The sequence below is a fragment of the Sporothrix brasiliensis genome (genome assembly GCF_000820605.1).
Source record: "Sporothrix brasiliensis 5110 chromosome Unknown Cont14, whole genome shotgun sequence".
Classification (NCBI taxonomy): domain Eukaryota; kingdom Fungi; phylum Ascomycota; class Sordariomycetes; order Ophiostomatales; family Ophiostomataceae; genus Sporothrix; species Sporothrix brasiliensis.
Genome location: NW_024467133.1, coordinates 113,239 through 126,646, shown reverse-complemented (window position 1 = coordinate 126,646; position 13,408 = coordinate 113,239). Strand labels below are relative to the sequence as shown.

Below are 13,408 nucleotides of genomic sequence, written 5' to 3'. Positions count from 1 at the left end.
TTTCCCTCTTCATTCTCTTCTTATTCTCCATCTTTTTCGGCTTGGCTCTTGAACGCTCACTTCTGCAGTATCTTCACAGTACGCGCTTATGTCGACATGTAAATATGTATGTGAAGAACCGGCAAGACCGGCGACAGAAGACGTTATCTTAACAAAAGCTTATGGCGGTGCGTTGAAAGGCATTGGGTTGTGTGCACAGTACGTCGAACCGGTCGATATCTTAAAATTCGGGCGAACGATCGACAGTGACAAACAAACACGCTCCGTATTTCGTACACGCTGCGTGCGTGTTTGCATTTGTGTGTATCGATGTACATTGTACCACATAATACCCCGTGGACACTGCGGCGTCTCGGCGTGTAAGACAATGCATGTTTTGAGACGTTTCTTTCGGTCTGCGCGCTTTCCTATCAACCGCAGAGAGACACGTATGCACTGGACACGACTGGATGCCACTCCCCGCCAGTAACTATTAAATATCAAAATCCCAATAGAGCGACGAAATAAGCTTGTATGTGCAAGGTGTGACCGTACACATAGCTACTCCGTATACGCGAAACGATATATGGACCTGGGTAAGGGTTCTGAGGGTCTTTGGCGCTGGCACTCTTGATGGGCATTCTACCCTTGTTTATAATTCACCTTTTATTTCAATCTCCTTAAGTCGAACCTTGTATTTTCTTTCTTTTCTTCTGTCTCCCTTTTGTTTTCTTCTTCTTTTTGCTCATTATCTCGCCTGCAACCTTTCATTGTCGCAGATACTACTGCACGTAGCACTGATCCGAGCAACAAGGATTCCAACTGTAAATCCGCGTCTACTTATTGTCTAATTCTATTCCAATTCTCATCCCTCTTCACGATGTCACGCTCCTCACTGGCAAACAGCCGACACATTAGGGGTCCTTTTCATCGCCATATGGCTAGCCACCTCTGAATCCGGGCCAGAAAAGTCCACAGGGTAGTTTAACCATTCTTGTGACTAAGTATTTTTCTAGCCCCGTGAAACGGGTTCAGGGTTTGGTGAAGGAACAGTGCTTTTCAAGAATCGGACGACGTTGTACCTCTTACGACCGGCAACCGAAAAAAACGGCCCATGCCCTTCACCTAAACAGGAAACCCGGTCTCGCTCAGCTTCGTTCTGGCGCTGCTTCATTGTTTTTACTTTAGTTACTCCAGTTTTCGGTCCTTTTATGTCGTTGGTCGTTGAAAGAAAGCGAAACGAACAACCTTGCTCCGTTCTACAATAGAGTGCCGGTGTCAGTTCTTTCCTTCGTCGGCTCTGTCCGAGATACATTCCACTTTTCCCAACCTTCGCTCCTTCCAATTCACAACAAGAACAGTTGCAAGGAAGGGGCAGAGTCATGACGGGCTCGGCGCGCTGTTGCTGGCAAGTGGCGGCACTTGGCCACGTCTAGCGCCCCTTCCTTGGGGCTCCGCTTCAACACCACTCTCACAAAGTATCGACGTGACGTCATATTTGTGGTCCCTGTCCCCACTCTTTTCCTCTCTTGTTCCTCTCATCTTCTCTCGTTTCTTCACACCATTCGGACATTGGCGCACCACGCGTGGCCTAGTTGGGCAATTTGGTTGTAAGTCGGTGACTTTCAACAAAACGGAAACATTGTCGACTCCCAGTTTCGTACAGGGTCCGTTTCCCAGTCGGCAGCGAAACTTCTCTGTGGAGAAGAATATATAGATTTTTTTTTCCTTTCGGGTTTCATCAGAGGCTGAGAGATATCTTTTGCATTGGTCGGCTGACTTCTCAATTGACATCTTTTGTGGACGCATGATGGACCTGTCCCGAGAATGACGTCAACGAGGCTGGCGACTGGTAAGCCGAGGGCGAAAAGGGGCAAGCGCCCGGACGGCAACCATATGCAAGACTGCGGACGCGTGCGGTGCAAACACGATATACGACATATCTTACGATAGAAGAGGTGAGACGCGAGATGCGAGATGCAGGGCAACTTTTGACTGTTTGCCAAAGCTATCTCGAAGTGAACTAGATTGTGTCGGAATCGCACCTGCCCACTGGCATGCAATTTCTTATTACGTAGACAAACAACGACGAAGGTGGAATTTGCTTTGGTGGAATTTGCACACAAACGGGAAAACAAAATAAACCAATAAATAATACAGTCCAAAGTACATAATGCCAGCACAACCCAGATGGGCTTTTATGGTCGCGTGGACAGCGCCATGTGTAATGACAAGCGACTTGCCTCTGCGCTTTAGTGGACTAGACAAACGTAACAAGTTTTGTTCTGACCAGCAGTCAACCCCCTGCGAGCCTGCGAGCCTCCTTGCAATTTGTGGCGAGTCGTCAGTCCTGTAGGCACATTCGGTTCAAAAAAAAAACTTGGTTGTTCGGCCGGGATAGCAGCGGGTTGGAGCACATGGCTACCAAGTCTTGAGGACGAAAAAAAAGGCCACAAAATATGGATACAGCCTGCTCCGTAATACGGAGTATCATTACGCAATAGGTTGGAGGCACATTGAAACAGCCAAAAAAGTGGGATCGGCAGACCCACAACAACAACAATGGCATCCACACACTCGCGATGTAATATGTCGTACTGGGGAACGGTTAGGCTTTGCCCAACAAAGTCCGAGCTCAAAAACCAAAATAAAATAATAACACGACGTACGATGTATTACGTCGTGGAATGGTCGACGTCAAGGAGTGAAGAAAAAGAATGATGAAAATAACAGGGATTGTAATCCAACAAGGACTAAATATGCAGACTGGGACAAGAGACGGCCTCAAAAAAAAGAGGACACAAACAACCAAACGCCCTCAAAAACGGGCGGACCGGACTTGAAAGTATGTCACAATAGTTTCTCTAGACTGTCCAACGATATCTCGCTCTTGGCCACGATCTGCACTCTTGTGTCGTTTCGTTCGTCCCGCATGTTCTCCATACCGTATACAGTACACACTGTGCCATGGTCCCGCTAGGGGTGCTTGCCGGCGTCGACTTGCCAATACCTGCCTGGTCTGATGCGATGTACAACATACACGCAGAACTAAAGCTATTGCCGTCGTATTTTGATATATGTTTTTAGCTTGTTGTACTCCACATATCCACCTTCGCGCAGTTTGTTTTTGGACATCCTCGACCTCCCTGTCAGATGTACCTCGTGGTTGTTAAACGAAAACCTGATATTCCCCAAGAACTAAAAAAGACCAAAAATATAAAGGCTAGTCGATCGCCTCTTTTCACATGGTCATTTTTGTTTTGGTTTTTTTTCCCCTTCTCCATTCCCCAGACTCGATCGTCGCCTTATATTTTCTCTCCAATTATTCTCCAGGGACGCTTCGAATATCTTTCGTATATCCCGTTGGCTCTCACGCATGGCCTTTCCACTAATTATACATACTTTAAATTGAAGTAACTGAATAATATTATTTTCTGTCATCGCCACAATAACTCTGGGCCCGTCGTCAACATGTCCGACCCAGCCCCTCCACACAGCAACGGCAACGGCGCCAACGAAAAGGAACTCGCCGGCCTCGCCAATTCTCAAACAAACAAGGTCTCGGCACAGCACCAAGAAGATGCCTCCCGCGGCCCCATTGCTACAGGCGTCGCCGATGCCAGTGACACCCCGTCGTCCGGCGACTCCGCGGCTGAGATGCGTGAGCGTCAGGCCTGGAGCCAGAAGCTGCAGAACCCGCTGGCCGGCATCGCGCCCGAAGAGCTCGCCGACATGGGCGAGGCCTACTGCCGCAAGTACAACATTGGCGTGAAGGGCGAGGGTGGGTCCGTCAGCGACGAGGATGTTCGCGCCTTCCGTCTCGGTGCTGTCATTGCGGGCAACCCACAGATGTACACGGCAGGGGCCGTTGCCGAGTCGTCAACCGAAGGTGTGGCTCAACCGCAATCGGAAGGTGCGGCCGGATCCTCCTCACAGCAGGAGCAGCCGAAGCAGGAAGTCTACGGCGGCGGCCCGTTCTACGACCAGCTGACCAACAGCGAACGCGAGGCTCTGGCGCGTGAGGAGACGCACAAGTGGTCCAACCCGAAGCAGCTGTACTCGGTCATTATTATTTGCTCGCTGAGCGCCGCCGTGCAGGGCATGGACGAGACCGTCGTCAACGGCGCACAGATTTTCTACAAGTCTGCTTTCGGCATTGACGACCCCAACAGCAGCCGCGACTCGTGGCTGGTCGGCCTCTGCAACTCCGCCCCCTACCTGTGCTGCGCCTTTATCGGCTGCTGGTTGACCGAGCCGCTCAACAAGCGTTTCGGCCGCAAGGGCACCGTTCTCATCTCCTGCATCATCTCCGCCGCCGCCTGCTTCTGGCAAGCCTTCACAAACACCTGGTACCACATGTTTATCGCGCGCTTCTTCCTGGGCCTTGGCATCGGCCCCAAGTCTGCCACGACGCCCATGTTTGCTGCCGAGTGCGCGCCGCCCAAGCTGCGCGGTGCTCTTGTGATGCAGTGGCAGATGTGGACCGCGTTCGGCATCATGGTCGGCTACATTGCCGATTTGGCTTTCTACTTTGTGCCCGACCACGGCGTCCAGCTCGGCCTCAACTGGCGCCTCATGATGGGCTCGGCCATGCTCCCCGCCGTGCTCGTTGTCTGCCTGATCCACACCTGCGTCGAGTCCCCGCGCTGGTATCTCACCAAGGACCGCCATGCCGACGCCTACAACTCCATCTGCCGGCTGCGCTATGAGAAGGTGCAGGCTGCGCGCGACCTGTTTTACATGCACACGCTTCTCGAAGCAGAGCGCGAGATCTTGCACGGCAAGAACAAGGCCGCCAAAGCCGCCGGCGAGTCACGTGGCCACAGCCTCCTCAAGGAACTCTTTGGAATTCGCCGCAACCGCAACGCCGTGATTGCTTCGGAAATCGTCATGTTCATGCAGCAATTCTGCGGTGTTAATGTATGGACTCTCTTTTTTTTTTTTTTTTTTTTTTTTTTGTTTTCCGTTGCTAACATCTACATAGGTCATTGCGTATTACTCGTCGCAGATTTTCCTGGACGCCAACTTTAGCCAGGTCAGCGCGCTCGGCGCTTCTCTCGGCTGGGGCGTCGTCAACTGGCTGTTTGCCATCCCTGCGATCTACACCATCGACACTTTCGGACGCCGCAACCTGCTGCTCACCACCTTCCCTCTCATGGCTCTTTTCCTGTTCTTCACCGGTTTCTCTTTCTGGATTCCCGACGAGGGCGGCTCCAAAGCCCGCATCGCTTGTGTTGCGCTCGGTCTGTACCTCTTTGGAATCGTCTACTCGCCCGGTGAAGGTCCCGTTCCCTTTACGTACTCGGCCGAGGCCTACCCGCTCTACCTGCGCCCCATTGGCATGTCGCTCGCCACTGCCACCACGTGGTTCTTCAACTTTGTCCTCTCTGTGACTTGGCCCTCGCTGCTGCTCGCCTTCAAGCCCCAAGGCGCCTTTGGCTGGTACGCCGCCTGGAACATTGTTGGCTTCTTCGCCGTGCTGCTGTTTATGCCCGAGACCAAGGCCAAGACCCTTGAGGAGCTTGACGCCGTCTTCTCCGTGTCGTTCCGCACCCGCATGGCCTATGGTTGGGCGCAGTTTGGCTACTTCATCCGCCGTTACATTTTCTTCGGCGGCAGTTCCGTCACGGCGCCCAGTGAGCCCATCGCGGAGGAGTTCAAGCACATCCAACCGCACGAGCTCGACGAGAAGCAATACCAGCAGGAGACCCAGCGCGACCCCACGGCTCGCGTTTAGATGGCTACTGGCGCGGATTTTAGGACACAGATACCCGATCATATTTTCTTTACCTTTTCTTTAGGAAAGCAGAACGTGCGTTGAAGGAATTTGGTTGAGAAGCTGATACATAAATATCTGCATGACATGCAGATATTTTGACATGACTGGTGGATATTGTCGATAACTATTATGTCCTGCGTTGCTCGTGAAGAGACGCTATGTATACTCAATATTTTATTCGTCTTTTTATTATCATTTTACACTTTTTTGATACCTACAACGTCTAGACGATTTACATGAATTCAATCTACAACCGAATTGCATATAAAATAGCCCATTGCTAACTCATTACTATCTTTCATGGTCGTGTTCATAAATTCGTGAAATGACAAAGGGTCGTTTGGGTATTAGGTGGCCCACGCTGCGTGCGCCCTTCCAAGATGCTTCTTAGAATGTGCTGTTCAGATCGTCCATGCTGTTGTATGAGTGGCTGCCACTTTTGTCTAGCAGATTCATGCTCGTGTTCATGCTTGTCGTCGTAGATCGCCGCTCTTCGTCTACCTTGGCCCGAAGTGCTGACCAGTCCGCCTTCCAATTTTCGATGCTCTCTGTGAGCTCCGGGTCGGCGTCGGCCGGCACATACGACCGGCACCGTACTTCGATCCCGCGCAACTGTAGCCGGAGAAATGACAGCTCCGAGCCAAGGTCATCGAGGTCCGCTAGGCGGTCGACCAGGGACGGATTAACGGTGTTGTCATTGTTCGTGTTGTCATCGTCTGCACCCTTTTCAGTTGCCGTCTCTGTTGCCGTCTCTTCATCGTCACCGGCTTTATCATCGTCGTCGCAGATGTCATCCGCATCACTGTTCTGGTGTGTGGCTGCCGTTAATTCTCGGATCTGAGCTTCCAGCTTGGCCGTGCGGCTATTGGCCGCGGCAAGGTTTTGGAGAAGTGCTTCCTGGATCGTCTATATAACGATTAGCGGTGACGGATTGAGGTGGGGGTACGCAAAGAGGAAGATCGGGGCGACGTGTCTTGGACGTACCTCTGATTCTTGTCGTCTTTTCAAAAGATTGGACAACACGGCAGAGAGATCACCGGCGAGAGCCTCGCTGTTCACAGCAACAGCGCCTATAACAGGTGGATCGACCTGCCCTGCCTTGCCGGACACCACTGCCACCTCAGCCATCTCAGCCACCTCATCCGGCCTTGGCGGAGGCGTCTCTCTAAATGACGACGAAGGGCCACGAAACAGTATCGGGGCCGCAGCGAGAGTCGTTCTCCTAGCCGTGTTCCATTTTGTTTGCCCCTGCAAACCCGGGCTCTTATCACTCACCACGCTAGGCGTTGACATACGCGATCTACGCTCGGGTCGCTGCCATGGGTAGTGATGGTGGTGATGGGGATGGTGACGGTGTCTCCGAGGCGAAGCTGCTGCCGCAGCTGCCTCGGCTGCCTGTGCCGCGGCCAGCACGGCCTCCATCTCATCGACGTGGGCATGCAGCGCACCGAGTACCGTTCCGTCGTCGGTAGGGCGCGACTCGGCCGACGTGCTCTTGACCGGCGAGTTCCACGTCGAGGCGCTCCGGTTGGAGAGAGAGGGTGACGACGGCGCATAGGAGGTAACATGACGGACCATGTCGTTGAGTCGGTCGATCAACACGTCCTTGCGTTCCTCAAGTGCAATTGGATCGTCCAGGCCATGCCTGTCGCTGTCTCGGCCATCGTCGCCCGTTTGCCAGCCCCTTCGGACATGGTCGTTGTTGAGGCTGCTGCCATCGTTGCTGGAGCCCTCCAACGGACGATCAATACCACCGCCTTCTTTGCTGTTGTCACTATTGCCATCGCTGTCGGTATCGCCATCGCCTCCATAAAACGAGATGCGGCGGTCCAGTGGGCCCAGCGGGGACGTGTTGAAGCCAAGGGCGTGCAAGTTAAAGCTCCGCGCTGGGGATAACCGTGCTGGGAAAGATCCCGTGAACGAGCCGGTGAAGGGGCTGTTTGGTGTAGTCGGCGTCACAGGCGGCCGTGACGCTCCGGCATCTGCAACGGCTTCAGGCGGCGCGTGGTCCGGCATCAGGACAGGCACATGTTTTCCGTGATGGATACGACAGCGCGCCCAACGCGCCTACGCGCCGCTAAAGTAGCCCCAGTGTCAGGTGGCCGCGCACCTGACAAGACAAGGCGGTTTTGTGCGTGTGTGTATTTGTGAATGCGCGTGTATATGTAATCCTCGTTTCCTCGTTAAGTGAGCGGTGAAGATCTCGGTTTCCGTCCTCCGGTGCCGTGTTGTGGTAGGCCGCGGGGGAGGAGCCGGTCCGGCTTGGAGCTTGGACTTTTGGACGCGTCTAGTCCATAATCGGACGCGCCCTTGGTAGCCAGAGCCAGGGTACAGACAGTATGTGGCAGCACGCTTACGTCTGCAATAATGCCCCGGAAAAGGCTTGTTTGGCTAGAAAGAGGAATCCGTAAGCTATGTCCTTGGGCCAAGAAGATACTAGCGTTCGACTATCGGAGCTCCAAGTCGATACTTTTTGAACTGTCCCAGAACCGAAATCAAGCTCTGTGAGAACTATTGAGGTGAGTGGGAATCGGAACGGCGTTGCGAAGGGCGTTGGGCCAGCTTCCGCTTCAAGTTTGCTGAGGGTCGGGGCGTCTCGGAAAAGGGGCGGTTAAGGAGGAACGGATATTGAGAAGACGGTACTTGGGATGGCTAGTAACTGGAGCGGAAAATACGGTAATGCGCACCTTCCCTTTCTTACGGCGTTCTGTCGTCGTGTTTGCGCCCTGGATTTTCCGATGGCCCGAACTACAGTCACGAGTTACCGACCGCCTGAGGAGCGCCAGCCTTGTAGCATTTGGCAGCTGCACAGTGCCACATTGCCGCACTCTCTGTCTATATTGTCCCTACCCCATAAAAATCGCCAAAGACAGAAAGGCGACTGAGTCACATGCAAGTATTCAGTAAAGGACGTAGCAAAATGTGTCCCCGCATTTAAAGAAAACGGCTCAGCACTCAATAGTAATGAAACGGAGGCGAAAAGTACATTCCCATAGAATATTTAGGAGACGTACGAGTGTCAAGTATAAATGCTAATAGGAAAAGCAAAAAAGGACCAGGAGGTGATAGGCTGTATCTGCGAATGGTATACAGATGCGAAGCCATCATATATATCTCGAAGCGCACAGAGGGAAGAGACAAGCGAAGGAACAAACAAAACAGTGCGTGATATTCACGTTTGAGTCCACGCACGGAGTACAAACGAAAGCTGCCACACGTATTTTGTACTTGCCATTGACACCGTCGACGCGACTGGACCTCGGTGGGAAAAGTGAAGGAACGACTGTGGGGTTGACCAATGGATTGGGCCCCCGGTTCATTGGCGGGGCAGGAACGCTCACGTACCACCTGCCGGCAAAGAGCTCTTTCCATCCCACGCTTTTGGTCCTTGGTTCTCTCGAGAGACAAATTGACGATTAGAGAAGGAAGTTAGTCACCACCCAATCCCATTCTTTTGTAGAAACATCATCCACATCCACCAGAGCTGGCTGGTAACAAATCCTCAAAACTCAGTACACGTGCAGACGTGGTAGCCGGAGCCGTCACTCGCGTATTGTACTACCCATGGTTCCGCTATATGGAGCATTGCGTATGGCCCAACGACAATTCTCTCTGCCATGCTTCTCGGCTCCCTTCGAGTCAAGCGCGAGCCTTTTTCGACCGTCACCTCATTCGGTTTTTCTTTACCCAGCTGCGGCTGGCGCAAGGTCCCAAGGTTTCCCCCCGTTCACTCATGTCTGTTCCCTGACCAAGATCTTCCTCCCAGCCAAGTTTAGCTTCCTAGCCTCCGTTCCTCCATTGCACGTATGCATCCTAATTAGCAGTGATAATCTCTGCTCGTGTGCCCGGTTCGTTCCTGCCCTTCTTTTTCAATTCGAGCAGGTCTCGTGCTTTTGCTAGTGCGCGTTAGTGAGCTTTTATTGCCGTTTTGGTCCTTTTCGTACTGTTGTCACTGTGTCGCTCGCTGCTCTCTGCAATTGCCCATTGGGGTACCTTCCCCATATTTTCCCTCCATGCACATTCGTTCTTTCCTTGGCCCGAACGCTTTTGTCTGTCATCCGCCCCGGCTCTGTCACCTGCTTTCTCCCTTTCTCTTCGTTTCTTTTGCTTCTCTTGTATTTTGTTTTCCTATTGCTTCTCGTGACGTTTGCATCGCACCAGCCACACGCAGTCCTTCTCTCATCCTGTCGCTCGCCCATCTGCGCGCTTCACCAGACATTCGTCTGGTCTCGGTCTTATTTATCCGCCCAACACTGGCAACTAATCGTCAGCGCTCTCCGCTTTCCGCTGCCAGCTTTCCTCCCTCAGCCTTCCGCCCATCCCCTTCCTACCTCGCTCCCACAACGTCTGCCGGCCTGTATGCGTGTCCAGAAAGATCGCTAAACGGATCATCGTAAACTGACTACTTCGCGGCGCTTCCTCCTTGCACTCAGCACCACCGGCTATCGCCCCTCCAGTCACACCACCTCACAGCGCACGCCCCCCCGGGGCATCGCAATTGAAGCTGCCCAATATGTCGTGGAGGAAGACAGACCGTCTGATGGACACCATCAAGCACTATGCAAACTTTCCCGCTACCGGCGTGAGCTTGCGACAGATGGTGCAGTTCGGCGAGAAGCCGTCCGTCGGTACGTCATACTACCGGGGGGAAGGCTGACCACGGCTCACTTGGGCCGACGGCTGATTGTCTTCCCTTTGGGCCTCGCATTTGCGCTTTCACAACTCGCTTCTGACTTGTTCTCCATTAGGAACCCTCTTCCGGGCCTCTCAATTCCTTGCCGAGGAGCTTCCGATCCGGCTGGCACATCGCGTCCAGGAACTGGAGAACCTGCCCGACGGCCTCAGCGACATGCCGTCGGTAAGGAAGGTGCAGGATTGGTATGCACAGTCGTTTGAGGTGAGCATTCCCTGATAGCCGCGCACTGCTTTTTGGCTCGTTTCCATTTTGGGGGCGATCGCGACGTGCAATTGATTTCTGGTCTCCTATTGTCTCTGCCACTGTGACTCACACATGCGTGCGCGACGCGGTCCGTCTAGGAAATCACAACCCTGGCAAGACCAGATCTGAATAGAGACACGCGCGACCGGTTACTGAGACCGACCCGTACCGGTGCACGAGGCGGCCCGTCACAGCTGCTTCTGTCCGAGTCAACGCCGAACCCCAGCCTCGAGGAGACCAACTACTCGTCGCAGTCACCCTTAATAAACGGCGGCGAGCTCGCACACAATGGCAACGGCTTTTCAAAGAAGCATGCGGCAGCGCGCCGCTATTTCGCATGGGTTGACGACACGGGTGAATGGCCGTCGGACTTGCAGCTCTACAACCAACGTTTCGCCCAGACCCTGCACAAGATCAAGCGGCGCCACGACGGTGTCGTTACGACCATGGCACAAGGCATCTTAGAATACAAGCGCATGCGACAGCGCATGCAGATCGACCACAACATCCAGTCCTTCCTCGACCGCTTTTACATGTCGCGTATCGGCATCCGGATGCTGATCGGCCAGCACATTGCCCTGACGGACCAGAGCCACCACCGCGACCCCACGTACGTGGGCATCATCTGCACCAAGACGAACGTGCACGACCTGGCTCAAGAGGCCATTGAGAACGCGCGCTTCGTGTGTGAAGACCACTACGGCCTGTTCGAATCGCCCAAGATCCAGCTCGTGTGCAACCCGAACCTCAACTTTATGTATGTGCCAGGCCATTTGTCTCACATGCTGTTTGAGACACTCAAGAACTCGCTGCGCGCTGTCGTTGAGACCCACGGCCAGGACAAGCAAGAGTTCCCTGTGACCAAGGTGATTGTTGCCGAGGGCCGCGAGGACATCACCATCAAGATCACCGACGAGGGCGGTGGCATACCACGCAGTGCCATCCCCTTGGTTTGGACGTACATGTACACGACCGTCGACCGCACCCCGAACCTGGACCCCGATTTCGATAAGAGCGACTTCAAGGCGCCTATGGCTGGCTTTGGTTACGGTTTACCTATATCGCGACTGTACGCACGATATTTTGGCGGTGATCTCAAGCTGATCAGCATGGAAGGGTACGCTTCATCCCAAACCCGACGTCTCTGGCCCCCCCCTATCGTCGTCGAATGATTGCTAATATTGCTCCTCTAGCTACGGCACCGACGTCTACCTTCACCTGAATCGACTGTCGAGTTCATCGGAACCACTCCAATAGCAATTAGCTGTCATGAGGGAACCACCAAAGTCCCGAGGATTGGCACAGGCACGGACATCACCGTCTGTCACAGAGAGCACAACACCTTTACGCATACAAGCCCAGGCCCGCCTTAAAGACAAGACGCGGCGTGAAATCTCGGAGCGCCGCCAGGTAGGCGACGCCGAGACGCTGGTTCACCAGCAGGGGTCATCGTCGCGCGGCGGCGACGACAATGAGCTATGACTACATGGCCGGATTTTCAAAGAGTGGCAATTTCGGCGACCAAAAAATAGAATGGCAAACGGGCAAACAGGACAACAGGCAACCACAAACAGCAAAACCACAAACAGAAAGTACCTTGTACTTCCGACTCTTTTCATTTTAACGGTTCCCTTTTCGTGGGATTACATGGGATACAACAGCATTATGATATAGGGGCGGCTTGGGTTCGTTTTTTCTCCTTCTTCTCACGTATCTCTGGATATGTACGGCATCTTTTCTTCTCATACACCGACCATATACCTCCCGTTCTCATACCATTGCATTTTTTTCAACTTCTTGATCTGTCGTTTTCTTATTTCGTTTTCTATGTACCTTGTCTTTCAATTTGTTCCTTGTTGTTCCTTGGTTACTGCTGCCTTTCACGACTTCTTTGCGGGCCGCGCTTGGGAAGCAACTCGTGTACAAACCGGATATTGGCCAAGTAGAGTCGGGGGAGAGCCAGGCGAAATTCGTTTTATTCCTGGGAGGATGCCGGTTTTTGTTTCACGATACATGTTGGCCACCTTCAAAGCATTCTTATTCGATTGTGGTTGAAGACGAGAAGACGGTAAAGGCTACGTGGAAATACAGGAAATAAAAGCATTGTTCATACACGAGTCGTGCGTCAACGTCGGGCCATTTCAATGAATGCATTTTGACGTAACAAAGCCCCCAGAAATCTGGCTTAGATGAGAAAGCTCCGTCTTCTGGGTTGTGTCATAAAGCCCGTGCTGCCATGTACCCGGGTTTTCTTTGGCATGTGATCGCTAGAACGGGAAAGTGCCGCGGGCATTTCCAAGGCCCTGTTTGGCTGGCCACTTTTGGCAGTCACCAGGCCTGCAGAGCCCTTGCCTGGAAAAGACCTCTTGGATTTTGGTGGCGAAAGGGCTCGGCTTGCCACGGAAAGAGACACGGACGACAGAGTCAGGAACAGGACAGAATGTGTTGGTCTTGGGACAGGGAACGGTAGCTCTGTCCACATCACACTTTAATTATATTTTACTCTCGCTTTCGAAAGCACGCATTGAGCTTGGGCCATTCCTGCAGCCTCGGCCAGAGGTCTTCATACTGGGAAACGCTTCGCTGTCCAGTGTTCCCGTCGCGCTTTCCGATTTGGGAGAAGGCGAGGAGAAACTTGGAGAGGGGGAGCTTCTAAGCTAAAGCTAGGCGATTTTGTAGACACTAAAGCACCTCGCGCAACGTCCGCTTTT

General features: G+C 53.1%; 4 protein-coding genes across 4 annotated transcripts; 3 read left to right on the top strand and 1 right to left on the bottom strand.

The window, feature by feature from the left end:
- Positions 1-3,450: 3,450 nt before the first annotated feature.
- On the top strand, positions 3,451-5,716 carry SPBR_03629 (uncharacterized protein; the record flags this gene model as incomplete). The annotated part of the gene is made up of 2 exons (XM_040761919.1): positions 3,451-4,899; positions 4,988-5,716. 2 exons carry the CDS (start codon positions 3,451-3,453, stop codon positions 5,714-5,716), a joined length of 2,178 nt encoding a protein of 725 aa, XP_040622725.1.
- A 429-nt stretch (positions 5,717-6,145) lies between these two features.
- On the bottom strand, positions 6,146-7,774 carry SPBR_03695 (uncharacterized protein; the record flags this gene model as incomplete). Its single annotated transcript, XM_040761985.1, has 2 exons — positions 6,146-6,664; positions 6,743-7,774. The coding sequence occupies 2 exons, from the start codon at positions 7,772-7,774 to the stop codon at positions 6,146-6,148; spliced, it is 1,551 nt and encodes a 516-aa protein (XP_040622724.1).
- Positions 7,775-10,271: 2,497 nt separating this feature from the next.
- On the top strand, positions 10,272-11,869 carry SPBR_03702 (pyruvate dehydrogenase kinase; the record flags this gene model as incomplete). The annotated part of the gene is made up of 3 exons (XM_040761992.1): positions 10,272-10,386; positions 10,507-10,655; positions 10,796-11,869. 3 exons carry the CDS (start codon positions 10,272-10,274, stop codon positions 11,867-11,869), a joined length of 1,338 nt encoding a protein of 445 aa, XP_040622723.1.
- Positions 11,870-11,966: 97 nt separating this feature from the next.
- On the top strand, positions 11,967-12,179 carry SPBR_09243 (uncharacterized protein; the record flags this gene model as incomplete). Its single annotated transcript, XM_040767369.1, has 1 exon — positions 11,967-12,179. One exon carries the CDS (start codon positions 11,967-11,969, stop codon positions 12,177-12,179), a length of 213 nt encoding a protein of 70 aa, XP_040622722.1.
- Positions 12,180-13,408: the final 1,229 nt, after the last annotated feature.